The 27981-nt window shown below is 40.5% G+C and overlaps 1 protein-coding gene across 3 annotated transcripts; it reads right to left on the bottom strand.

Annotated features, from left to right (window-relative positions):
* Positions 1-201: 201 nt before the first annotated feature.
* LOC101737629 (protein transport protein Sec31A) lies at positions 202-27981 on the bottom strand. 3 transcript variants are annotated; one of them, XM_038021681.2, is made up of 25 exons: positions 27864-27981; positions 27450-27670; positions 26682-26818; positions 25992-26161; positions 24507-24589; positions 23696-23812; positions 22384-22528; positions 20796-20945; positions 19624-19803; positions 19007-19084; positions 17438-17538; positions 16557-16669; positions 15546-15634; positions 15122-15206; positions 14167-14277; positions 13150-13347; positions 12880-13067; positions 12118-12279; positions 11966-12041; positions 11622-11840; positions 10956-11179; positions 7313-7699; positions 6252-6359; positions 4833-4904; positions 202-4162 (listed from the first exon to the last, which is right to left on the bottom strand). In XM_038021681.2, exons 2-25 carry the CDS (start codon positions 27650-27652, stop codon positions 3977-3979), a joined length of 3582 nt encoding a protein of 1193 aa, XP_037877609.1. In that variant the 5' UTR covers positions 27653-27670; positions 27864-27981; the 3' UTR covers positions 202-3976. The 3 variants fall into 3 exon arrangements, with proteins under 3 accessions (XP_037877609.1, XP_062533048.1, XP_037877610.1); XM_062677064.1 differs by having other exon boundaries at positions 27879-27950; XM_038021682.2 differs by having other exon boundaries at positions 27450-27915.

Here is a 27981-nt window from a genome sequence, read left to right as displayed (position 1 = left end):
CGTTAGTGGATCGGGAGGATCCAAAATGACGTGTTTGGGGCGACGTCGACTGCTTTCCATTCTTTCCGCATGATCGAGAATGAATACAATGGTAAAAGAATGAAATAAAACTGCTGAATGTAAATTCTCCTAAATAATCCAGTGAAGTCTCAGTAAATTCCCGGCCTCTGGCTGAGTTAAAAAATCAATAAAACACAAAGGCAATATCTAAAAATATATTTTGTTATAAAAATTAAGTATATAGTATTATGCAACTTTCTTTGCCTTTAAACAATATATTAATTAGGATTTGTTAATTTATTAAAAAGAAAATAATTATAGCTAAAGAAATCATTATAACATTATTTTTATAAAGTGTAAATAAATATATACGTTAGAGTATATACCGCATTAATATCGATGACAGAAATGATGACGACGCGCACTAACTTGTAACATGTTTTAATTACATTTATAACATATTTTAAGGCTCATTTTATATTCGAAATCAGAATAATCAGACAAAATACGCGCATAATTCTAATCTACTTTTTGACCTATTAAAATAATTCAGTAGTTTCACTTTGATATTCAGCCGGGCTATAATTTAATAGATCGTCAACGTTTATTTGATGATTCAAATATCAGCCCTTAAGAGTTATTTAGATATGAACAAATTAAATAACTGCCCAGTGTTGTAATAGTGACCGATAATATGTCGATAATAAAACCCTCGACAATAGCAATTGTGGAAAAGTCCGACTAAACCTTAAATTCAAAGTCTTAAGGTACTTAATTTCTAAGGATAATTTCTTGTCATCAGGTTTTCTGAATTAAATAAGCCTCTCTATAAACAAGTTCTTATAACTTTATAATTCAAGTGCATGGAACTAGTCAAATGCTAGTTTCCATTGCAGTTTGGACGAACCCACAGTATCAAACTGCGAAATTCATTCTACGGTTGATTTGAGAGTTAGGTGTATAATCAGTGAGACAGTAAGACAAATTAAATATCAGCAAAATACGATTTAGGAACTACAAAGGAACACGTGACATCGATACTTATCTCAAGACTGCGACTGTCACAGCCCTAATTAAAAAAAACTATTCAGATTTAATTTCGCGTATATATTATTTTTCACGAAAATACTTTAGTTTTCCTGAACACTCACGACTGAAGTGTTATTCGTCGATATTTGAACAGAGCGCGAACAATCGAACGAAAACATTTTTATCGATAATAATCGATATATACATATACATTAATATATGTACATAAGTTCGTGGGCAGTGGAGTTTGTTTGACTTGAGTTTTCAACTACACGATAAGATAATCCAGGTATTACATAGGCGTGGTCCTCGCTGTGTGGTACCGTTATCACAATGATACAGGACACATTGTAACAGTAAGAACGCTGACATACAAAACTTTAACGTTACTGATAGTGACCAAATAAATGTTGTGATAATTAACATTAATGACTTCCTTTCAAAGATCCGCATGAGCTAGATAGCATAGCTGCGACCACACTCATTTCAATTGACGCCACGTTTTGAGCTAAACATTTAAGTATATTTTGTATAATTTTCATGGTCTTTACTGCACTGTATTAACTTTATGTATTGACTTTTTCTTCAGCCACAAAAAGCGAGATTTTTAATTGAATGTTTTGTGTCAAATTGTTCATATCAAAATTAAATTACAAATAAAAATAAAACTTTAGTGTACTGCGAAATATTATATTACCTACATCTTGTATTTTCAGAAGAAGAAAAAAACTAAAATTAAATTAACTTAATACAATTTCATTTATTAATTAATACCAATAAATTAAATGCACATTTATAATTTAATTCCGTTAAATGATATTGTTTTAATAAACATTCAGCACCTACAATGAAATTACACAAATTAATGACAAACAAAAATGGCAGAATAGGGTTGTCAAAAACTTTTCAGAATAATCCGAGCACAGATGCGTGCGCATGTTTCACTGTCACAACAATAACATGATATTAATCTTTAATATATCGTCTTCTCGTATTAAAACTGTATAATTTCAAAACTTAGTAATTTTACAGGAGAGTGCTTTAAAGGTTTAACATAATATGATATTTTTAATACTAATCATCTTTGCAATATTTATTTTTCATTTTTTACCAGTTACATTAATCTGTCTTTTAAAGTAATATAAAATTATGTATTAATTTTCTTAATAGTAGTCAAAAAATAGGTAAACCAAAAAAAGAAACTAAAACTAAACTACGCTCTTTTGACATTATGTATGTATGAGAAAAATACTGGTGATACAAAATGATTACGCATATTAACTCAATATAGAATATTTTTGGAAATTGCACACTTTTAATGCGAAAAGTCGATATATCTAAGGCGAACGGATTTGTTAATTATGTGACATTGCACACAAGAATAGGTTAACGCCCCTATTGGATATTAATAAATCATTAAATTTTATACATTATTATTTTAATAAATAATTATGACCAATTGATACATAGTATTTTTATTAACAAACACGTGAATTCACTTTAAGTAGATGATGACATTCACAAAAATGGATTAGTAACAGCAACTAACACCCGTTAAACGCACCCTTCATGTGTTTGGACACGAGATGAACCCAAAGAGTTCAAACAGAATAATATATAGTACTCGGCGCGAAATCGAAGCGAAAATAATGCGTAATTAACACCCAGGCACCCCACGAGATACGAAATGAATATATCCTTGTAAGCAATATTCATGTATTGTTTTATTAAGTTTATTTTTCGTTATCCTCTAATGTGTATAAATAATCTGTAAGGAAGGTAGTTTTTCCTTTACATCAGTGGTTCCCAAACTTCTTTGTCTACTGCCCACTTTGAGAATAAATTATTTTTAGCGCCCCCTTTTTTCACCTACTTAAAAACCACTATAGCGAGAGCTCAGTCAGTGTCTAAGAGTCCTCCTAGATGAAATTAAAAATCGCCTCCCAAGCCTCTACACAACGCTCCCATTTTTTTCTGGGTCTATTACCGCCCCCCATTAAGCCTGCAGCGACCACAAGGGGGCGTTATCGCCCACTTTGAGAAAGGCTGCTTTACATGACACAGTAGGTCGTTGACTTCGGTTTTCAGCTGTACTCTATGGGAGTCGCTCGCGCCAGCAGTGTGGTCCCGGGATACCGTCATGCACCGTGAGCTAGCTCCAAGGAAATCGCAATTCGTATTAAACATAGACGGTACTTAAATCGTAAATATAATTATCTATATGAAAATATTAATTTTCCGCCCGACTGCACTTAACAACGTGTGTTGGATTCCCATTATTACTCTCCAAGGTTTGGTCAACACGAGTACGTCGGTCTGGGCGTGAAAACCCTCGGACAAACAAACCTACATCAGTGTCTATAACACGAATTATATGTATATAATATTATTATGTATTTTGATCACATAAGAAATATTTATTTTCATTAGCAGTTGTTTGTTTCAATAAAACACAAGATAAGACGATTACGCACTCAATAATCGACTTTGATTATTTTTTATTGATAACGTTATACAATTACTTGATTTAATTATTATGTAACAAGCCCTGCAATAGCAGTTTAATTTTAATTTACAATAACACAATTGCATAACCACGTCCAATATCGAAGATGTATGAGGGAGGAGTAGGTCTAGTAGTCTGATCATGAACTCCAGTTGTTTTTGGGAATAGATTTAATTTAGAATCTATTTAACTATTTTACAAGAAAGGTAAATATGTTTTTAAAAGAGAAAATATCGTGCTGCATCTTTTCGGCCCGTTAAGCTGTGTTAACTAAGAGCTTTCTGCGTCGGCGCATCTTTGGTGAATTCGTCAGTCGCATTTCGAGAGTACAGTTAATGATAATAGTAATTATGCAGTGTATTGCCACCGGACTTCTCTTCAAAGACAATTCAGGGGGGTTGAGGCAGGTGTTCTAGTTCTAGTTGCAGGAGGGGGGGGCTACTATCGCGGCGCGTGCTCGGCGGCGGCGAGCTGGAAGAGCGTCTTGAGTCCGGGCAGGAAGCTGGCGACGGCCGCGAAGTCGCCCCCCGCTGCCAGCGCCCCCGCGCCCCGCAGCGCGCCCCCCGCGTCCCCCGCGCGCACACACGCAGACATCTCTGTCAGCGCACACACGCAGCTCTCCGACAGCTGCACGCACACGTACACATATGTAACGACCAGACCATAGCAAATATTAAAGTATTAAATGGCACAGTCGTGGCCTAAAGGATAAGACGTCCGATGCATTCGTATCGAGCGATGCACCGGCGTTCGAATCCCGCAGGCGGGTACCAATTTTTCTAATGAAATACGTACTTAACAAGTGTTCATGATTGACTTCCACGTTAAAGGAATAACATCGTGTAATAAAAATCGAACCCACAAAATTATAATTTGCGTAATTATTGGTGGTAGGACCTCTTGTGAATCCGCGCGGGTAGGTACCACCGCCCTGCCTATTTCTGCCGTGAAGCAGTAATACGTTTCGGTTTGAAGGATGGGGCAACCGTTTTGCTATACTGAAACTTTAAAACTCATATCTCAAAGTGAGTGGCATTTACGTTGTAGATGTCTATGGGCTTCAGTAATCAATTAACACCACATAGGCTGTGAGCTCGTCAAACTTTCTGTGCAATAAATAAATAAACACAAGTGACCCATTTCTGAAGTCCATGGGCAATGTCGACAACCATTTACAATCGACAATATAAATAGTCACAAATCTGTTAAGCTTGGACTGCTGTTTGGTAAAGTATTATAACATTCCGATTAGAACAGTCCACACATGTCGCTGCCGTCACGGCACCCCAGTACATACCCGGTCCTCCCTCAGCAAGTCGTACATGGTCTCCAGTCTTCTCTGTACATCTTCCAGTTTCCGTTTCACGAGCTGAATAAAAAACATATTATGTACAATTCACTAACAGCAACAGCAGCGACCTTCAGATGTATTGGATCTCATTCTCTCACAAGCTAACTCCTATGTCTGTCTCTGTTTAGTGTCGCTCTTCCGTTTCATCGGGTTGCATTTCATAACGGTTCTAAAGAATTGTTCACTTCAAAAACAATATAAAGAGTTAAAATTATACACACTAATGCATTATGCGTACCACAAGCATATGCAAATCGACCGGCTACGAAAGGGAACTGAACTCTGACCCCGTGGTACACCGACAGAAGACATGGTAATGGCAAATAGGAGCAAAATCGGACAAAAATTGGTTAACTTCGGTTTAGAAAACAAACTAAGTATCTTGAATAGTTTCTTCAAGAAGGAAAAAGATTAAGTAATGGACGTTGACTTTCCCCAAATGGACTCTTTAAAAATAAAATCGACTACATTATGACCAATAAACCAAAAGTTTTAATTTTACATAATCTAAATTTAAATTGGGACCATAAAATGATACGCTACGTTACGAGGGTCACATACAAAGAAAAGTCGAAGGCTGCAAACTGATTTGACTACCTACGTGGACATTGAAAATAACGTAGAGATAATGAACAGTTTAAAAGAAATTCTATGGAGAAGAGAAGAAGAGGAATACAATAAAGCAATAGAGACGACATACTGCTATTTTGTAAATACTCTCTCAATAGTGTAGCTTGAAAAATGTCTACAAATAATAAAGCCACTTTATTAACTTTAATTTAATAATCAGACGGGTGTAAATTCTAGTATCGATTTACCTGCTTATACCTGGCTACCCGAGAGTTTTGACGGGAAAAGAATAGGCAACCTAACGTTTGCATATTCTATGGGCTTTATACTTTTGATTGGTATGGCATTTTTTTTTATTACTGACTAGCTGACCCGGCAGACTTCGTAGTGCCTCAATCGATAAATAAAAGACCTAAACTTTTGTATAAAATAAACTTAAAACAAACAAAAGGTATCCGTTCGACGGAGGACACATCAAAGGAAAAACAAAATTGTTATTTTAATCCTTCTCTGGACTTCCACAAATAATAATTCATGCCTAAAATTAGCCAAATCGGTCCAGCCGTTTTCGAGTTTTAGCGAGACTAACGAACAGCAATTCATTTTTATATATATAGATAGATAGATTAATCATATGCTGGACTGAAATTTGGCAAAAACTGGCAATCCATATACAATATATTTATTGGCATATTAAATTTAATATAAAATACGTTTTAATAAATAAATAAATCGGTGAAGGTCGTTTTATATCGAGATCTTAGACTATATATGGCACAGTGGGACGGCACTCACCGAGCTGGTGGAGGCGCGCGCGAGCTGCTCCCGGAGCCCGTCGAACGTGTCCTGCAGCGCCGCGAGGGGGGGCGGCAGCGGGGGCTTGGGGGCGGGCTGAGGCTCCACCTGTGACGTCACCGCACATAACATCTCGATCATGCTCAACAACAACCGTCTACGTGACCTCAACTTCCTCGACACAATTTTACATTTTTTTTATTGCCCTTGTAGACAGACGAGCATACGGCCCACCTAATGGTGAGTGGTTACCGTTGCCCATGGACCTCAGCAATGTCAAGGACAGAGCCAGGCCGCTGCCTACCGCAAATACACTACAAATACCGGATACTACATATTCCTATTTTATTGTCCTAAATAGATAAAACGATTTTACGTTACAATTGAACTTAAATGATAACCAGAGCCCATAGACATCAACATCTCTGCCGCTATCCAACCTGAGACGTGAGACCAAACTAACAGTTATTTGTATAATGGTTATCCCACTCTTCAAACCGGACAGCATGATTGCTTCGCAGCAGAAACAATCACGTTAGCGGTACCTTCCCGTGCGGACTCACAATGTACCACCGCCCTTAAATTATTATTTAACTGTTACAAGGATTTCTGTTATAATCAGCGTCACGTTACGCATTGGGCGCTGACAGAAAACGGCGTTATGAAGGAGACAGGCCTATGCTAGAACATACCAATCAACATTATCCTAGAATCCACTCATAGACTTTGTTATTGACCGAAATCAACTTTAGTTCTAATGAACGAATGAACTTCTAATGAACTATTAGTTCTAATGAACTAAAGTTGCTAAGAATCTAATTGATTAGCTAGCCAGACTGATGGAGGAATCGACATGTGTAAACAAAAAAGCCCCATCTTGTAGAACAGAGACTTGCGTGAAAGCGTAGCGGCTTTCAATATTTCTGAACCTTCGTAGATGTCAGATTCAGCACGGTGCTGATGGAAACGAGCTTAAAATGTAATTAGTACTATAAAGTACAACTAAACAAATCTGAGAAAGAAAATCAATTCCCTTTGAATAATAGGCAAGCAATTCCTACCTGAGGAGTGTATTGTTGTGGAGGTGGTTGTGGGGGATACTGAGCCTGATATTGCTGATCTTGGTATTGCCCGCCCGGGTATTGTGCCCCGGGGTACTGTCCACCGAGCTGTTGTGCCCCAGGATACTGCCCATCCGGTTGTTGTGCCCCCGGATATTGTCCAATGTGTTGTTGTCCTCCTGGGTATTGTCCGATTGGTTGTTGTACAATCGAATATTGTCCGACCGACGGTTGTGGTGCCGGGAACTGTGAGCCCTGGTACTGCCCCGGTTGCATCCCGGGGTACTGCCCGGGTGCGGGGGCTAAGGGTATGTGCTGCGGGGGCTCCACTCCGAACAACGGATGCGTTATCGGCGCTTGAGCTGGTACGGGCGTCTCCGATTTAGCCTGAAAATTACTTATTCATTTTGAATTTAATTAAAAAAGATATTTAACATGCTATGTAACATATTGTAAGAATAATAAAGGAACCCCGGCTAAACACAGCCGAAACCAACGCAATCCAGATTGTCTTCTGTGTTTACCAACCAGCACAAATCATACGATTACCTGAATATTTCCGAATATTTTTAAACATCTTTTGTATACCTCTCATTATTCTAAGTCTACTACTACATACTCAACAAAACTTTGCCTAGAATATTATATACATAACTCACAGATGAGATGCGTCATTAGGTAAATATTGACCAATTCTTGAACACCAAAAACTTTGTCGACTATTGTATGGTATTGTCCGACCGCTAAAAGAATGTGATCGATTCAACACCGAATTTGGCCCAAAATTAAATCATTTATCCCATTTAACGTTAATGATGATAATTAATTAGTTACTTTAACAAATAAATGACTTATTTTTTTGACGTGACAAAGTGAATGTGGTGTCAATTGTCCATACAAAATATCTATCAAACAAATAAAATCAAAATTTTCTTTTGAAAAATGAAACCATTCCATCAGTATTTTCTTATGACGTTGTCACGTTCAACTATCGTCAGTAAACCGACTTTACAGACAACCGATTTTTTTTTTTAATGAAAACTCGACATCGTCTCAAGACTATCGTTCGATTACGATCCGTCAGAAATTCATTCTTGCAGCGGCCGGACTATAGGTTAATGAACTCAACGCTACACGCCAGTCACGAAGACGAGTTGCTGTTTTGTGCAGTTTTGGGAAACTCAAAACATTACCGCCACTACACTTGACATTATATATACACTGGATATTTGCGAAAATGACAAATCTCTGCGACGTACAGGCCACAGGAGACTAACAAATTGTTATATTAAAGTTTGCAAAATTCACGGATTTAGATCACACACGCACACACGCATACAGACAACACATAACAGGCAATCGGACATCTGACTGAAGTATTCGAAAAAGGGAAATTCGACCATAAGCACTGACACCTCAAGATTTAGATTCGTTTGATACATTCCATTTTCACTTGTTATAGAAATGTTGAAAAAGGAACAAGTTATATCCGTTTGTTTTTAATTAAAAATCTAAAATAACATCAATAGCTACTAAGCTGTAAAGAAGAAAATCGGTCGACACACGGACGAGACTGTTTAAATGTGTTTGCCTCTTTAAATAAATATAAACTCAGTTAATATTTAACGTAGAATTCACATTAGTAAGCAATGTAAACTGTACAAATCGCGACAGTCACTAAAAAACACCCAAAGCGTCAAATGACCAGTTAATGGGTAGTCCATAATAATCATATACTACTTCTTGATCCTAATTGAGATTCAAACGAGCGATATCTTGGTAAATACTGACACCCGTATCTTTAGTCGTTTACACGAGCCTAACTCGACTCGACTCAACCTCCAACGCGCGTTTTGGTATGCTTAGTCGTAAAAATAAACTCCACTCAAACGTCCTTGGAAAATTTTCCTAACCGGAGTGAAGTAAGCGAACTGTCAAGTCCAGGTACGTCGCGACGTACCTTGAACGTTCCTCAAGGCTGGTTTTCTATCAATGTCCAAATAGTATGTGGACCGCAAATGGAAATATATGATGTTGTGCAATGGCCTGGATCTGTGCATGATTCCCGCATATTTTGATAATTTAATTTTGATAATATTTATTAATAAAGTAAATAGTTCGAAGTTAGACATTTGAAACTCTTTATTTTATTTACCTACATAAGAGTCATATTTTGCTTACTACCTGATAAATAAAGTCAATGCGATTATAAGTTTTATTTATATAATAATAAACTGGTGGTTGTGGAAAAGCACTTCAACAACACGATGCAACCAAAATCACACAAAATCACGCGGCGAATAAAAATACAAAGCCGGATCCGAAATCTAAAATAATAATAGGTTAGAAAATCAATAATACACTTTCAGATTTACCGCACGCACATATATTTACGAATAACTCAGCAACCAAAACATCAAACAAGTTCATCTAGTGTCAAACAGACAGCGGTAGCTTGACTTTGACATTAAACAATGACCATAGACTACAGAACTCTATGGGTTTGATGCTAGCTTGATCAAATTTTCATCATTATTACCTCACTCGAGGACAGTTGAGGAATATTGTAATGGTCGACTAAAAATACCAAACTCGAGTAAGTTTGGAGGGAATGCTCGAGCATCATCGGATGAGTTAAGAGTGGAGGACTATTTTATGAAACGTCTAAAGATACGGGCATGAGTTTCTTCACTTTTGAATTTTATACGTTTTACATTGCAATGATGCAAATGTTGGATGTGCGGAGTAACAAGAATGGACAAGACACGGAATGAGTATGTCAGAGGAAGTATGAAAGTCACCCAGGTATTGACAAATTAAAGAACGGACAGTTAGTATGGTATGGACATGTGAGAGAGAGAGAGATAGAGAGGAGATTCATGTGACTAGGAGATGTATGGAAATGGTAGTGCAAGGTATAGGGGGAAGAGGTCGACCGAAGAAAACGTGGATGGAGTGTGTGAAGGACGATATGAGAGAAAGAGGAGCGTTAAGATGACGGCTGATAGAAGCTGAAGCCACCTAATGGGATAAGGTAGAGGAAAAGAAGATACGTTTTTCATTGGCCTTTCGAAATATGAACTTGGCTATGCTCGCAAACAACCGTTACTAAGTGACGTTGAGGTACAACATTAATAGAATTTAATTTTGGATGTTTTGTATTCAATCGCAAAGTACACGCAATGTCAGTAAGGCTGTCCGACCCCCTGTTAGTGTGGCGTGTACCTGCGGGCGCCGCGCGTGCAGCCTGACGCGCGCCCAGCGGCGGGTGCCGGCGTGCAGGGCCGACATGTCCCCCGGGGGCCCCGGCTGCAGCACAGCGAGCGTTACTGTCCCCCGCCCTCACGCGGGGCCGGCAGGTGTTTGAGAATATACACGTGCCTGGTGCGGGTAGACGCCGCTCGCGACTAGCGCCACTGTGGCCAGGCGCTTGTGGCGGAGATTGTTGATAGCTTTACCGAGCACTTATGTTTGATGACGAATTCAAACAACATCCTAAAGTATGTGTAACTTTGCTATTATATTTATTGTGTTTTCATTTGGGAAAGCCGGTTCCACACACCTCGCGCTTGTGTGGGGGGCGGGGGCCCACACAGGCACGTCGACTGTTCGGAAGTAGAAGCGTGTTGTACGCTCAGCTCACCTTAGGTTTAGACGACAGCATCGGCGGGTCGTTCCAGCCGGGGGCCGCGGGCTTGTTCTGGGTGGGGACCACGGGCACCCCCGTCTCCACACCTGGAGGGTTGTAGTAGGTGCCGTTGACTGCGGGGTGTGTGGGCGTGTAGGGGCGGGCGGGGTAGGGGGCGCAGGGCGGCGCGGGCTGCACGGAGGGGTCCACCCGGTACTTGGAGCGCGACGCGAGGCCGCCTGGAACCAGATACGTAGCGGAGTCCGATTTCATTTTTGATTGTACTTGTTTCCATTATATGTAGACCGATTAAACCACACATGCTTTGCTATATTAAAAAATATTATTTAACAAGTCATTTAAAACACATTACTAGTGATAACATATTAAAAATGGTGTAATATAAGTCCGCATAACTAATGATCATAATCAGACGTATTTCTACAATTTACCTGAATTAAAACTTAGACCTCATGTCTCAAGGTGGGTGTACACTTACATTGGTATATCGATGTCTAAAGCAACTAAAAGACCGCATATTTTAACATATTATAGATGCTGCCCCCCTGCCTACCTATCAGATGTGTTAACTCAATGTCATTGTAGAATGTTTCATGAGGAATAGAATAACGATTGTAACAAAACATTTTTTCGTCTTCGTGCAAATCGTGGGACACTTACCAGCTGTAGGCCCGACGCTTCCGGGGCGGGGCGGGGCCGCGGGCGGGGGCGGCTGCGGGGCGGGGGGCTGGGGGACGAGGGGCTGTGGGGCTAGGGGCTGGGGGGCGAACGTTTGGGGGGCGAGAGGCTGCGGAGCGAGGGGTGCAAGAGGCGGCTGCGAGTACTGGTGCGCTGAGACTGTGGACTGCTGCCATGGCGACGGATCGTACTGCGGCGGGACTGTTGGGAAATATTGTTTACTAAAATTTTTTGAACATTGCGGCGTTGCATACCTCGGTAGCCATTTACCACCGTGGGGGTCGGCAGCGGGCCCGCTTATCTAATGACAAGCAGCACACACTTACCGGCGGAGTTGTAGTGCGCCGTGACGTCATCGCGCCGCCCGTAGCCGCGCGCCCCTCCGTGTGCCGGCGCCCGGGCCTGTCGACAACACCGGGGTACAGATACTGTAGCTGTGTCCGGGGGAGACTGCGGACAGGTGTAGGGGCTGGGGTACCTTGTGCGCGGGGTCTCGCGTGATTCCCAGCGCCCTCTGCAGCCGCTGCTTGAGGTCGTCGGACCCGGAGTCCTGCGCGGCCAGCAGGGCGCTCTGCAAACAGCCTTGTGAGGCGAGGTTCAGCGCGTACTCGTTCAGTATTGTCTCCAGTTTACCGCCGGACTGTTGATCAAGTTAGTGTTTTCATTACAAAGGCGGACCAACACTTAGTAATACCTCAGCACGCGGGCCCCCCGTGGGCACCGCACCCCCCACTAGCTCAGGGGGGCAGAGATGAGCACAGTAAGAACAAGATCAACATTAGGATAATCTTGATACTTTTTATAATAATACATAGCGAGTCTCATGTCGACTCGATGCTCACGAACATTCTTGTTCCAAACAAACTTTCCGTTTCCAAATAGTAGTCAAATATACTGGGTTTTTTTTTAATATTCAGTATTGAAAGTGCATTGATGTAAATTGAAAATTATACAAAAATTGTTTTGTTTCAATAAGAAAGGTATATTATATTCAAATTATGATAAATATTTTAACTCATGATTTCCAACGAAATTTATATATTTTTTTCCAACATTTTAAGCTGTTCTTACGTAATCGGTTTTGGTTTTAGTCTTGTTCTTTTGGTATAGTCTTGGTCTTGGGAACAAACAATTTCAGCAACGCTGAGGAAGAAGCTACACGCAGCAGGGGGACGCTAGACGAGGGAGATGGACGCTACACGCGAGGGGAAGACGCTACACGCGGGAGGGGGACACCCACCTGTAGCTGCGCGTGTCGCAGGGCGGCGGCGCGGTGCGCGAGGAGCGCGGGGGGCGCGGCGTGGCGCGGGGGGAGCGCCCCCCACACCCGCGCCAGCCGCTCGGGGCTCATGGCGCACAGGTAGCAGATCGTGGCGGCCTGCACCAGAGCTGGATCTGACTCCTTGGATAACTTATCCCCTAAAGTTTCTGTAAGATAGACCGAGTTTAGTATTGGCTTAGTTCATCTGTGGGATCGATCAAGACACCGCCACAGCTGAGGGCCACTGACCACAGTAGTGCGGCAGCGCGTCGGTGTCGCAGTGCGTGACGAGCGCGGCCAGCACGCTGCGCCAGGCGCGCGCGCCGGTCCGTGCCAGCAGCGCGCCCCACCGCGCCGCCAGCAGCGCGTCCGCCAGCGCCGACACCGGCTCCGCGCACGTGCGGTTCAGGTGGTACTTCTGCACTTTGTACACTAGCTCTTGACTGCCTAAAAATAAATCGTCTTAAACAAATAACACGTGTGCGGCCGTCTACTGCCCGCGTTAACATTACTGCGGCTAGAAATGTTCTTCGTATTCAAATATTCAGCTAACACAATGAATGCAATATCTGCCACCTGAGCCTAATTTTGTTACATATAACTGTTAATAAATAAAATAAAACTATGTCGAACAAGCATTTTACAAAGCAGCCACTGGATGACACGTGTAAATTGGATACGATAAGTTGCGATATTTAAGCGCGGTCCGCTGTTAAATTCGCATGGAAAAAGTCGCTTCTTGTTAACGCTCGATATTATTACCAATTTGTTTATGGGGGATTTTAAATGAAATTGATTTTTTTTTCTTTTTTTTGTGGCAGTTTGTGACCTGGTAACTAAGACCTTTAAGTGATGTCTTATTTTAATTTATATTCTTATTTTTATGAAATATGTTAATATGGAGTGAAATAAAATGAAATGAAGATGATTAATTTCAGATATTAATCAAACTGGGATGAAATTAAATGAAATGAGATAATTTGGGATGAAATATAATCTCAGTAAAATGGTGGTCATTTGCTGAGATTATATCAGTGGACTTTTTGGAGGAACCCGAGAAGTTACGTCCACCGGCTTTGTTTCATTTTCCCACATTTGTGCACTTACACAGATATTAAACAGTTAATATAGCACCGTTATTAACACATTTAAACCCGAAGAAACACTAAATAGACAAAATGAAACCAATCACACAACTTCACTCCTCGCGTTCCCGCCAGAGTCTGAAATAGATAATGAAGAAGTATCGCTGGAGGCGGCACTCACCGAGCGAGGCGATGACGAGCGCGTCGGCCACCCGCTCCGCCGCCAGGCACAGCTCCACGGCCTCCTCCAGGTTGCCGCACACCAGCGCGCGGCATATCATGCTCGTCTCATCTACAGAACAACTCAAATATTTATTTCTGACTAGCTGACCCGGCAGACTTCGTAGTGCCTCAATCGATAAATAAAAGACCTAAACTTCTGTATAAAATAATCATAAAACAAATCAAAAGGAATCAGTCCGACGGGGGACACATCAAAGGAAAAACAAAATTGTTATTTTTATTTCATTCTGGGCATTTTCATATTTATTTACCTTTTAAACCTTCTCTGGACTTCCACAAATAATTCAAGACCAAAATTAGCCAAATCGGTCCAGCCGCTCTCGAGTTTTAGCAAGACTAACGAACAGCAGCTCATTTTTATATACATATATAGAAAATTATTCAAACAGGGGATTTGGCAACATACATCCCCTACTCACGCACGCACGCACGCACGCACGTCCCACCTTACGCACAAACACTAACACTGTCACGTTACTTTACTCGTGGTCAGTTCTATGCTGTTTCCAATGTTGACAAAAGGTTATATTTATACTCGCTTGCTTTTTTTTTCCTACCTACGCTGATAGACTTGAGAGGCTATTTCAGCTTCGCCTTGACGTCTAGGTGAGCTCACGGGGCTCAAACCGGAGTGTTGCTAACACTGGCCCTAGCAAGAGCAGTACTTCGCAGAATCTACCACCGGATAGGAATCGCGACCCACTGAGAAGATCCGGCGAGAAACTCAGTGGGCTGGTAAACTCAGTAAGCTGTCGCTTGCTAAGTACAAAACAATGTACACAAACTGCCCCACTCTCCCCTGTGTATCCGTTACCAGGAAAACTAAGGGACAACATCAGACTTCCCATAGTGTAACACCTGCAAGAATGCGTGGGCGAGTCGAGTAGACTTACCGTCGCCGTTGGGTATGTGCACGTCGCTGACCGCGGGCTCCGACTCCACGTCCGCCAGCTTGCGGTCCAGCAGCGACAGCCCCTCCTGCGCACGGGACATGTGACTAAAGAAGCTTTCAGATTTGACGGTAGGCAGTTTAGAACACCCATATTTAATGACGCTACTAACATTGTGCGAGAGAGAGGCTGACACATTCTCACTCTGAACCTTTAGTTACATTAGTTCATTTTAATATTAATATAGAATTTCAAAAAGTATTTTTCATTAACTATTTCTTTTTAATGTAATGTTCAAATAAAGGTTTAAGACATCGTTAGGTTGGGCGTTAAATAGTTCTTGTTGTATTTTAGGAGAACTCTTTGGAACCTCATGCCCTCGTGCCCCATAGGAGCGAGGGGGCCGCGCGGTCCCCCGGACACTCACCACGTGCGGCAGGGCTGGGTCGGGCGGCGCTTCGTCTCCGGACATGTCCAGGGTTTTGAACTTCGACGGGATCTCGTCTTGTCTGAACCCTGCGAATGGCCCGCAATGTATTACAATCTACTGTTGTGACATCAGAACCGAGGCCCTTTCCATATACCAAGGGCAGGTCGGAGCACCTGTCGCCCGGCTACTACTACTGAGCCCCAACGCTATTTTCCCGTGAATCGCCCCATGGTCTGACTGATATCGTGCCACAAGCCGAGTGGGGTAGTAGCACCGGCGCGTGTGTATAAGTGACTTGAAGTTCACGTGTACTTTATAGTTCGAATTATAGGCTTTTCACTTCACAATTATTTATTCCAACGTTCAGACAAATAAAAAGAGAAATGTTAACTTGCACAAAAATACAACTTAGTAAATAATAGTATAAAGAAACAAAAAAAAATACGCTTTTACAGAAAATCCCACTAAAAAATAGAAAATATATCTTAATAAATTTTAATTAAAAATAATATAAGAAAAAATGATTTTTTGTAAAAAAAAAAGCGTGGGGTGCATGATATTAGTAGCTAAAAATATTTTATGAACTGATGTGATTTGATATGATTATGATTTTTTCTAAAAAAAAATCTATAAAATCTATAAATCTATATATTTATTTAGTTTTTTTAAACTATTATTTATTTTTCATTTTTTAGTTGAATTTCAATTTTTTCAATTTTTTTTTAAATATTTAATTGTCTTCGATCCTTAATAAGTATACCTAATTTCGAGTTAATCCGACGTTTTGAAGGGGGTCAAAATCATGTTCAGAGATTCCGTTACTACTAACATACTAACATACATACGTCTGAAGCTAATAAAAATGAGATCGCGTGATATTGATATTGAGACGTAGTGGCCGAGTAGAAATTGCGCAGATCGTGCCCCGACTGGTCAGTGGTCGCTGCGACCGAGCGCAAGCGATTTTGTATTTTACAATACGAGTAGGTATCGTTCCTGCAGACTCACCAAGTAGATTGAGTACTTCGGACCGGAAGGAAGGCAGGAAGTTGGCTCGCAGGAAGAACCACGTGTAGCGCTCGTTCTGGTCGGTTGCCGCGTCACCCCTCTGTCGGCAGTACCTGCCGGGAGGAACATCTCAGCACCAGTTCCGCCCCCCCTTGGCGGGCGGCGGAGTCTGTAGCTTTTACAGATGGACAATCTTACGGTATACATAGTTTTATACAACCCCTTATTTTCTGTTAGTGATCTCTCCCGGAAGCACATAAATATACCTAGAGCGCTGGTCGGTGCCGCGATGGAGAGCAATTTCTCTTAAATAAGACATCAGTCTATGTGTGTTACGTCAGCTTTTTTTTCTACCTATGCTGATAGCCTTAAGGAGCTATTTCAGCTTCTTCTTGACGTGTAGATGAGCTCACGGGGTTCAAACCTGACGACGTTGCTAGCACGAACCCTAGCAAGAGCCGTGCTTCGCAGAATCTAGCATCGGATCGGAAACGCGACCCACTGAGAGGATCCGGCGAGAAACTCAGTGGGCTGTGTCTGAGGGTTAATTTATCCGCCGAGCCCTTCGTCGCAAGCGACGGGTTCGACGAGAATAGTGACTGGTGCTTGTGGTGCCTAAAAGCACCGTTAATGGATCAGGAGGATCCACAATGACGCGTTTAGGGCGACGTCGACAGTTTACCATTCGGTCTACTGGGTCGGGTATTACTGGCGGTCACGACAAGAGGGTTTTCGTGTCGTGCCGCCTCAAAGTGGCGTTACGTCAACGCTGTCCCAATGATGCACAGCGGGTATTTTTATTGTATTTGTAAATTGGACCAGTGACGGTCCCCGGGGGTAAGCGAGGTCACATGGAACAAGAGCCCTGCGGGTGCACGTACTCGGCGAGCCGCTGGTTGGCCTCGGGGTCTTGGCTGGGACTCGAACCTAGCACCGCGTCCAACTCCGCTGCCAGCTCCACTATCTCCGGATCGCTCACCACCTGAAACGTATATACAATACTTTTCTATTGTTTGTTTAGTGTGGTAGGTCTTACTGGTGGTAGGACCTTTTGTGAGTCCGCGCGGGTAGGTACCCTGCCTGTTTCTGCCGTGAAGCAGTAATTCGTTTCGGTTTGAAGGGTGGGGCGGCCGTTGTAACTATACTGAGAGCTTAGAACTTATATCTCAAGGTGGGTGGCGCATTTACGTTGCAGATGTCTATGGGCTCTAGTAACCACTTAACACCAGGTGGGCTGTGAGCTCGTCTAACTACCTAAGCAATAAAAAAAATAAAAATATTATAATTCACCTAACTACATGGCGTTTAAAGTACACTGAAGAGTACCCATAACCTTCCCACGGAGTTGGTACTTGCAAATTATCGATCGAACTTGACAAGTTTGCTTTGTAGATGAAAAGTACACATTTGACAGTAGACTTTTCGGCAATTCAATATGTGAGTGCGCGTGCACACGTCGAGGGGTGAAAGGATATTATTTGGTTTAAATGAAATTTTTGCAACTTCACAGTATGAGCCATTTAATATATGAAATTTGGAAGAAATATCATTACCAAAAACTTCTTGAGCTTCTGCAATGGAGTAATCTTAATTGAAGTTCAGTTAAAAACATCGGACTGTTGATGCTGATACCAAATAAAACGCACCTTTAATTACAAAGATAAATGTCGCGTATTAAGCGAAATGTTGCTTAAACTAAATAACTTTTCACACCTTGATATGTCACAGGTCGACTCGGTGTCATGTGGCGCTACGCTACCGTAGTCTCACAGTCCCACAGCGGCGCGACCACACGTGGGTACCTATAGCTACCTCGATGAACATGTGTGTTCATCGAGGTAGCTACGCCACGTCAGTAAATACAAATATTTGGAAAAAATATGCATTCAGGTGATCACTAGTTACAATGTACTGTGAGCTGCCTCTTGTGGGTCAAAGTGACGGACGGCGCTATCTATGTAGCAACCATTGGCTAATTGCATCATAATAATAACTACTTGGTGCCTAGTGGTCGTAATTCGACCATAATTAATTTAAATTATAAATTTGAACATTATTAGGTTCTATTGTTAAAGACTATTTATTATACTTCTATAATCACAGATTTCGCCAAGACTACAATATAGACAAATAATATTAATCTATTCTCAATTAGACCACAGACTTTAAAAATAAACAAAAGGGTATACCTATATATATATATATATATATATATATGCGTGTGTGTGCCAAATACATGATAGTGTGTGTCATTTTTATTTTATTGATGTAATGTTTTTGTTTATGCATAATTTTTAAAGATAGTATGCATTCTGCACTCTTTCTCTATATTCTCTACAAGTGTGAGAAATTTCATACTTCTCCGAAAACCAATTTTTGTAAGAAGGCGTGCAAAGTTTTTGCTTAAATTTGAACAAATAAACTAACTAATATTATTTACACATACGCACCTGGCTAATGTGCACCAGTCTCTGAGCGCCGCCCTCTTGTTGCGGACACTTCTCAAACGTCACCAGTTTACCACCAAACTGTCAACATATAGGGTAATATATATTCATCTCTTCTATTCAAATATTTATCGGTACATAGTATGGACAAGGCCAGCCACATTGTTAATGGCAATTAAATCCCTGATATTGTCAATTCAAATCACTATTGAAATGTGCATTTTTTTCTAGTTGAAATAGTTTTTGAGACATGTGACGAAATACATGTGTGATCGTAAAAATTAGAGTAGACCTAAGTAAATCGACCAATTTCGTGAGTTCGCGAAATTTTTAAAGAATTTGTGAAATGAACTAAAAATTGATTAGGAAACAATATTTTCGGTTCGCTGTACACATAACTTATTTTTGTGTAGCCTTTATACAAATCAGTCTTTAAACGACATAGGCTAAAAAAGGCTCAATCATTAAAAAAAATTTTTTTTTTTTTTTATGATTGAGAGTTTACTGGTGCCCTGAGGCCTTTTCAGTTTCACCAGGACAGGGGCATTGATAATGTGGGAGTCATCGTATGGGAGAAGAAATCCGACAAAGACTTGGATCGCCTTTACAGCGGTACTGACCCCGAAGTTGGCCCGCACCGGGCGCTTCATCCAACGTGGCGGCGCCGCCAGCGCCCCCCGCCCGGCCCCCGCGCCTGCCCCCGCGCCGCCCCCCGCCCCCTGCGCGCCCCGCACGGCCGGCAGCTGGCTGAACGACTCGGCGCCGAACGAGTCCATGATGTTGCTCTGACTCTGACTACTCTGTGAACCGCCACGTACAGCCCGACCTTACTAAACACTCACTATTGAAGACATGAGTGAATAAAGGGAACATAACTCCATCACTTGCAATTTCTAAAAATAGCCTTTAAAACTCTGGGTTTAAGGTCTAATATGGTTTATACGTACATAACCCCTTCATTCAATGTAAAAACTCAAAAATGGTACTTAAGCCGTTCCACTCATGTCTTCACTTGTAATACTCAAGACTGCATAATCGGTTGTTACGTGTTTATTGAGTAATATTGAGCCCATTAAAAAATAAACAAGCAGCTGAAAACAAACAGCTTCAAGAATTTTGTACTAATTTGATGACATTATAGATACAGGGAGGCACACGTGTTTTACTTTACTTCATTTAGTATTATCAAAAAAACTGAGGATAAAGATTCGTTTTAAACTGACAACGTTACACAAAATTGATAAAACCTAAAATAAACTACCACTTTTTACTGATTCTATATTTCTGTGCTCGATGTTTTTCTTGAAGTTTCGGTTTCAAATATTAAAATTTGATCGTAAAGGAATGTTAAAAATAGTGAACATTTAATTTTATAAAATTTTATAACTAATAATAATTTAAAATCTTGATTCGACTACATAGGTAAAATATAGTGAAATCTAATTCTAAATGGTTTGATTATTAACGAACGGAGAGTAGAAAAATTAAAATAAAAAAATTAGTAGTGTAGTATGACAATGGTTAAAACTGCTTTTACGTTACGACTAGTGGTCCGTCATTAAGTAGTATCGGTGTGTCTAGTCGGTGTGTAGTGTCGGCGTGTAGTGTCGGCGTGTAGTGTCGTCGTGTAATGTCTGCGTGTAATGTCGGCGTGTAATGTCGGTGTGTAGTGTCGATGAGTAGTGTCGGACTGTAGTGTCGGCGTGTTGCGTCGGCGTGTAATGTCGGTGTGTAGTGTCGTCGTGTAATGTCGGTGTGTCGTGTCGGCATGTAATGTAGGTGTGGCACCGACCGTATCAGCTGCGGCGCCTCCAAGCACCGAGTGCACAGCCAGGCGCTGGTCAAAAGCAGCGGCGGCGAACAGGGCGGGCACGCGCGGACACCAGCGCACTTCGAACACCCACTGCGCCGACCCCGCGCACTCCGCCACCACCTCGCCACCCTGGGAGACCGCCCGCGTGCGTCACAACCGACTGTACTGTACAGTAGTAGCTGCCACCCCTCACACCCAAGTGTGTGACTACTTTACGACCAAAACGAATGGGATCGTGACAGCAAGCGGTGCAAACTTACAATACGTTTAATTTATAACCAACGCGATGTAGTTCTTTAACACGATGATTGCCATGTAGGTCACCGATGCCCTGCGTGGCGCACTGAAGTAATTATTTCGGTTTCTGTTACTAAACGTCTGGATTGCCTAACTTTGCCTTCTTTTGTTTTTAATTTTTAGTTTTTAGGTCTCTTAGGAATAGATTCATATTCAGTATCTTCGGATACGCCTTTTCCAGAGTCTACTAGATATTCTGGCGTCTTAGTAAGAAGATCGAAGAGAAAAATCGACATAAGGCAATAGTGAACGTGCGTTAGCTACATATATACCTAGTCAACTAGCAATCTGGTATCTGGCACGTGCCTACTCCTTCTATAGACCAATTATTTCCTATTAGACAACAGTTTCGGTCGAAACAGTCCAAATCTTAAAACTAAACAAACAGACCAAAAAAATCTGCTATTAACAAAATAAAGTCTAAATTTCAATTCTTCTATTGCCAATCCCTTTCATCCTTGGACATAGAAAAATGTGTTATTACAATTTCTATTTTATAAAAAAAAACCTTATATTTAATATGGACAGAAAAAAATAATCTCTGGATTTGCAGATAGTTTGGTTCTCCTTCAGTGCCATATGTTCTAGTTATCTCATCTGTACCACTGGAGCGGTTCGTAGCCACTTCTTAAGATAGATGCGGTGTCAGATTGAAAAATAAAATTGCAGCAAAAGGCATCTCAGGTAAGTCATCAAATGAGCCATAGGTTCATCTAATACCACCGACCGTATAAACAACTGTTTGTTTCACTGGATGTATACCATTTATTTTCATTTGCATTTAAGAAAATCATAAATAAAAAATAAAAAAACAAGTTTATTAACAAACTAGCCATACTGGCCCGCTTCGCTGAGCATTTAAAATTAACATTATTATTTATTGTCATTATTATTATGGAGTCCAATACTCATATAAATATTAGCCTATCCATTATGTACATGACGTATTTTCTAAATGGATACCAAGTTTCAAGTCAATCTTGTGAATTACTGGTGGTAGGGCCTCTTGTGAGCCCGCATGGGTAGGTACCACCAACCTGCCTATTTCTGCTGTAAAGCAGTAATGCGCTTCGATTTGAAGGGTGAGGCAGCCGTTGTAACTATACTTGAGACCTTAGAACTTATATCTCAAGGTGGGTGGCGCATTTACGTTGTAGATGTTTATGGGCTCCAATAACCACTTAACACCAGGTTGGCTGTGAGCTCGTCCACCCACCTAAGGAATAAAAAAATATAACATACACAAACACACGCGCGCGCGCAAACATACCGGTTTAGTGGTATTCGGGTTCCAGCACAGCACCCGGCCGTCCTTCCCGGCGGAGAGCAGCAGGTCGGCGTCCTGCGCGCACCACGACATGGACAGCGCGCCCTTGCCGTGCCCCTCCAGCGACACCACCGGCGACGCCGCCAGCCTGCGCGAGCCCCACAACACTACTATACTGCGCCACCTCTCACTCAACTAGCCCCTCACTTTTATTGGCCAAACGACATGGGCCACTCTCCGTACATTGCACGGCCCACTAAACGAAGTTCAAGGAGAGTAATGAAATTTCTCTAAAGGAATTTTATGACCTGGTAACTAAGACCTTTAAGTAATGTCTTATTTTAATTTATATTCTTACTTTTATGAAAAATAATAATATGGAGTGAAATGAAATTAAGATGATTAATTTGAGAAATTAATCAACTAGGATGAAATTAAATGAAATGAGATGAGAAGATTTGGCATGAAATATAATCTCAGTAAAACGGTGGTCATTTACTAAGATTTTTTCCATAGACTTTTTGGAGGATCCCGAGAAGTTACGTTCATTTTCCCACATTTGTGCACTTTCACAGATACTAAACAGTTAATAAACCACCGTTATTACACATTTGAACCTGAAGAAACACTAAATAGACAAAATAAAACAAATCACACAACTTCACTCTCGCGTTCCCGCCAAAAAGTCAGTAATGAAATTAAGTTTAAATAAATAACAAACTATGTATCCCTTTTATTATAAACAAATTAAAATCAATGTTGTTCATGGGGATATATAAGGCAACTCCCTCAATATTATCAATGTAGCTTAGTCATGCTAATTTATTTTTATTTATAATTTTAATTATCCCATCATTAAAATTGCCTTAAATTTTATAATAAGTATGTAAAAATGAAATGTGTTTTTTCTATAGATATTTCATTCATGTCCTTGAGAGGACGAGTAGTTGGGCCGAAAATGGCCCATGTCCTTTATATTTACTGCGAACCGTTAGCCGAACCCATACATAAGTATTACAACCTGGATGCGGCTGGATGAGCTTGAGAATGTAAAGGTAATTGAGAAAAGGGTACTGTTGCCACAGAGACCATCTAATGATAAATATTACCCAATAACGATGGCAGGTTGCTTAAATTTTTACAACTGAGTAAATACATAATTATGTTTACTTAATTAGAATACAAGTGATTATTACCTAACATTAGTATTTTTTTATACGAGTCGTCATGAATAATAAATGACTTTGTAGTAATGTATTTGTAAACAGCTTACATACTTCAAGTGTGGTAGTGGAGTAGTGCGCAAGGGACGTACCTGAGGTCCCAGAGCTGTATGACGGGCGCCTGGTCGTCCTCGGAGGCAAGGCAGAGCTGCGTGGCGACCCCGGGGTGCCAGCTCACGGCGCGCCACCGGCTGCGGGACTGGGAGTCGCTGTCCCGGACAAAATTGAGCCATCAATTACACACCGCGTTCCTTTTTTTTCCCTACCTAAGCTGATAGCCTTGAGAGGCTATTTCAGCGGAACCTTAAATAGTAGGTGAGCTCACGGGGCTCAAACCTGACGACGTTGCTAACACGAACCCTAGCAAGAGTAGTGCTTCGCAGAATCTACCGCCAGATCGGAGACGCAACCCACGGAGAAGATCCGGCGAGAAATTCAGTGGGCTGTGTCTGTGCGTTAAAAGCACCATTAGTGAATCGGGAGGATCCGAAATGACGTGTTTTAGGCAACGTCGACTGCTTTCCATTCTGTCCGCAAGATCGGGAATGGTCCCCGTGCCAATTACTGCTTCCAGAATAGGCATGTGGCGGCAGCCATCATATAAGACAAGATATTTGACAGATGCCTGAATCTCTCTAACGACATTTTCAAGATAAACTTGCATATATACAAGTTCCGAACAACAACATTAGGACCGTCGCTCTACCGAGCAATGTAACCCGCTCGGTGGAATATCTTCCCTTCGTCGTATATCTCTACAGGCAAATTGCAGACACGTAGGTACCGTGTTTAACATATGCTTGAATGATTTAAATTAGTAATTAAAACTAACTAATATTCTCTAAAGAATACTACTGTCCAATTATAAAAACTATCAGAAAAAAACAGCTTTGCATTACAAACCTTAATTTCATGATGGGTTCATTTTTTCTGAGATCCCAGACGACACACCTTGTCGCGAACGTTGAACCTAGAATATGTTGTACCTGAAAGTAATTATTTTACAATAAAAAAATCGGATAGAGTATGAAGGCCACATCTTGACAGTGATTAATTTAATATACTCCATCAATCGTCATCAGTGATCTCAGAAAAGACAACGTATTTGAAAGTCGAGAATAATATATAGACAATAAAAAACGCAAGATTAAACCGTAATTAGTTTTAATTATGCTTATGACTCGCAAAATCCTGACAAAATATTATACTCTATCAAACAAAGTTTTGTATAATTACTGCTTTATGGTGGTAAATTATTTGCCTGACTCAATATATTCTGTGAAGAGATAATGAGTAAGTAATTGAAGAAAACCTGAGGTTTTTTTTTTATTGCTTAGATGCGTGGATGAGCTCACAGCCCAGCTGATATTAAGTGGTAACCGGAGCCCATAGACATCTACAACGTAAATGCGCCACCCACCTTGAGATATAAGTTTTAAGGTCTCAGTATAGTTACAACGGCTGCCCCACCCTTCAAACAGAAACGCATTACTGCTTCACGGCAGAAATAGGCGGGGCGGTGGTACCTATCCGTGCGGACTCACAAGAGGTCCTACCACCAGTAATTACGCAAATTATAATTTTGCGGGTTTGATTTTTATTACACGATGTTATTCCTTCAACGTGGAAGTCAATCGTGAACAATTGTTAAGTACGTATTTCATTAGAAAAATTGGTACCCGCCTGCGGGATTCGAACACCGGTGCATCTCTACATACAAATGCATCGGACGTCTTATCCTTTAGGCCACGACGACGACAAAATATTTTGTTTTAAAAATAATTAGGTACAAAGGAACGAACTTTCATTAACCGGGGCCATTGCAAGCAAGATTTTGTTGAAATAAAAATCAAAATTAATTAAAATAAAAATCAAATTTTAGTTGTACACTTGAAACTTATATCTTCCGGCAGGATAGATATTGCGACATTATTCCATAATTTAATATCAAATCAGGTCAATTTAAATTGTGTAAAGTTTTTTAGTTTTTTTAGAAGCTTATCAATGGATGGAAGAGATCGTGCCCCTTGGATACGAGGTGCACACCAGGACGAGGAAGCTCATCTAAGGTCTTCCATAACCTGAATATGTCAAAAAGTTTTATAGAAAATGTTAGGAGTAATAAACTGTCAGTTTTAAATATGTCACCTCTCACACACACACAAGGCCACTAGGTCGTGTGTTATCTCTTAATTAACAATCAAAAAGAAACAAAAAAATATTTTTCAATGCTTAAGAATAATTACCAAAGACATTTAAATTAAGTTTCTGTTCACAACCACAGCCACTAATTATGTTTAAATGCTTAGGACGGAATTATAATATTTCTTTTAATTTCAATCTCATTCTGGAGAGGAATGTTTCAAACAGATCGCAGCCATTACGAACCTGCTGATTCCAAGCCAAGCCCTGCACATGATCATATGGTTGGCTCCTAGTGCCAGGAGCCATTGGTTGACTTGTGTTGTTCAGGTCCCATATGAATATCTCACTTTCTGACGCTCCTGAGGCCAACAGATTCTTCTGGTATGGATTAACATCCAAAGCGGAGACATGTCCTGTATGAGAATTTATAAGAGAATTAACTTTTGACTCGACCTACTTGATATTTTATGATTAGTTCTTTAGTTTAGATGACACAATGGTTACCTTTAATTCTCTCAAGTGTAGTAGGAATTTATAGAAAATCGAATGAAAGAATAGATATGATAATAGGTTTTAGATTATACAGACTAGGATATTTTAATACCCATCCCTATTTTTTACCCTATTTTTTAATACCCATCTTTAGAAAATACTACCTTGAGTACCATATATAGTGATACATATCTAGCTTTGATTAACCCACAGTGCCACTGAAACTTCAGACCAACAATCAGTACATATTTGTAAAAATCTTAGGGTTTACTGGTCAAGTAACATAAGCATTGTTGTTGTTTTTTTAACACTTGTGTGTATATTAAAATTCAATAAAAAGTTTTTTATTTATATGTTATTGCTCTGAGAACTGTGACTTATGGGAGTTCCAACATCCTTATAGACTGGTATTTTAAGTAATAAAATTTAAAATTTAATCACCACTATGCTTCGTACTGCTTCCAAGTAAAGCATCACTGGCATTGTTCAACAGTTTTTCAGCACTGTAAAACTCTAATAATCCACCATCACAGCCTCCTATGATAATTCCGGCACCTGACCATTCTATCTTATGGAATCTACAACAAAATTAACCAAATTTTAAAATAAAACTTATAGTTCATTATTTTGATCATTTCCCCTACTTATTCGCTGGTAGCGTAAGAGGCTATTCCAGCTACCCGTGGACGGGTTGGTGAGTTTACGAGCTCAACCTGGGAGAATTAGCTAACACTAGCCCTAGTAAGAGCAATGCTTCGCAGAATCTACCACCAGATAGGAATCGCAACCCACTGAGAAGATCCAGCGAGAAACTCAGTGAGCTTTGTCTATGCGTTAGTTCACTCGTCAAACTCTACATCGTAATCAACAATCTAGTTCACTAATAAAGAAGTTCTGGATTCTTACTGTGAACTTTAGTCCAAATAATTGTTTTCAAAATTACAGTAGACTATATGACAAAATACAAAATGACATTTCCAACAAATAACTCAATATACACATTAAATTTGACATATTTTTGGCCTGGCTGAATGACATAGACAGTATTTCTCATTTGCAGTTTATGGAAAATAGAAGGAACTAGACTACTCTCTTAGTAGAGCGTCAAATATCATATAAGATATCTTAGGATTCTTATTTTATTAATTTACGGACTGTTATCCCCTCCATGGTTTCTAGTCAAACATTATTTTCTTTGTAAATACTCACTTATGTTGTGTTTGCAAACTGGATATCTGTTTCAAATCATAACTAGGGTCTTCTAAATTCAACGAATACAGTTCTAAGTATGAACTTGAGCTGAAAGACGCGTCAACTTGCTGGGCCGCCGAGCCGGCAACAAGCGTTACCGGGTGATGATCAGCCGGGGACCAGCTCACGTTCACAGTCCTCTTTAACTCCTTCAGTTTCATATTGACGACACGATCTCACTGAATATTAAACACACAAATAGCTATCTCTTTTGATCTCTTTTATTCCTTAATTATGTCACACTTTTAATGGCTATTACTGAGTTATTAAAACTTAAAAAGTTTACAATCGTTTTTGAACAGTTAAGTAATAAAATCCTCTTTAATTTGGAACTCGTGGTTTTCTTTAATTTTTAATTATTAAATATTTTACCATAAAAACACCAACTTGGCACTTCCAACGTGGCTGACGTAAATATTTCCTTAATGTCATTGACTGTCAGATGAAGTTGATGAAGTATGTGTGAAGTATGTACCGTAAAATGGGGCGA

Source organism: Bombyx mori, chromosome 3 (assembly GCF_030269925.1).
Source record: "Bombyx mori chromosome 3, ASM3026992v2".
Classification (NCBI taxonomy): Eukaryota; Metazoa; Arthropoda; class Insecta; order Lepidoptera; family Bombycidae; genus Bombyx; species Bombyx mori.
Note: the sequence above shows the minus strand (reverse complement) of the source record. Positions and strands in the feature narration are given on the sequence as shown.

Bases quoted from the DNA above. Each gene is read 5' to 3' on its own strand.
- LOC101737629 (XM_038021681.2), bottom strand. From the start codon at position 27,652: ATGAAACTGAAGGAGTTAAAGAGGACTGTGAACGTGAGCTGGTCCCCG. The intron at 12,280-12,879 runs GTGGGTGTCCCC...CTTGATCAACAG, and splicing joins TGCGACACGCGCAGCTACAG to TCCGGCGGTAAACTGGAGAC. The intron at 4,905-6,251 runs GTGAGTGCCGTC...TTTTTTATTCAG, and splicing joins CGCGCGCCTCCACCAGCTCG to CTCGTGAAACGGAAACTGGA.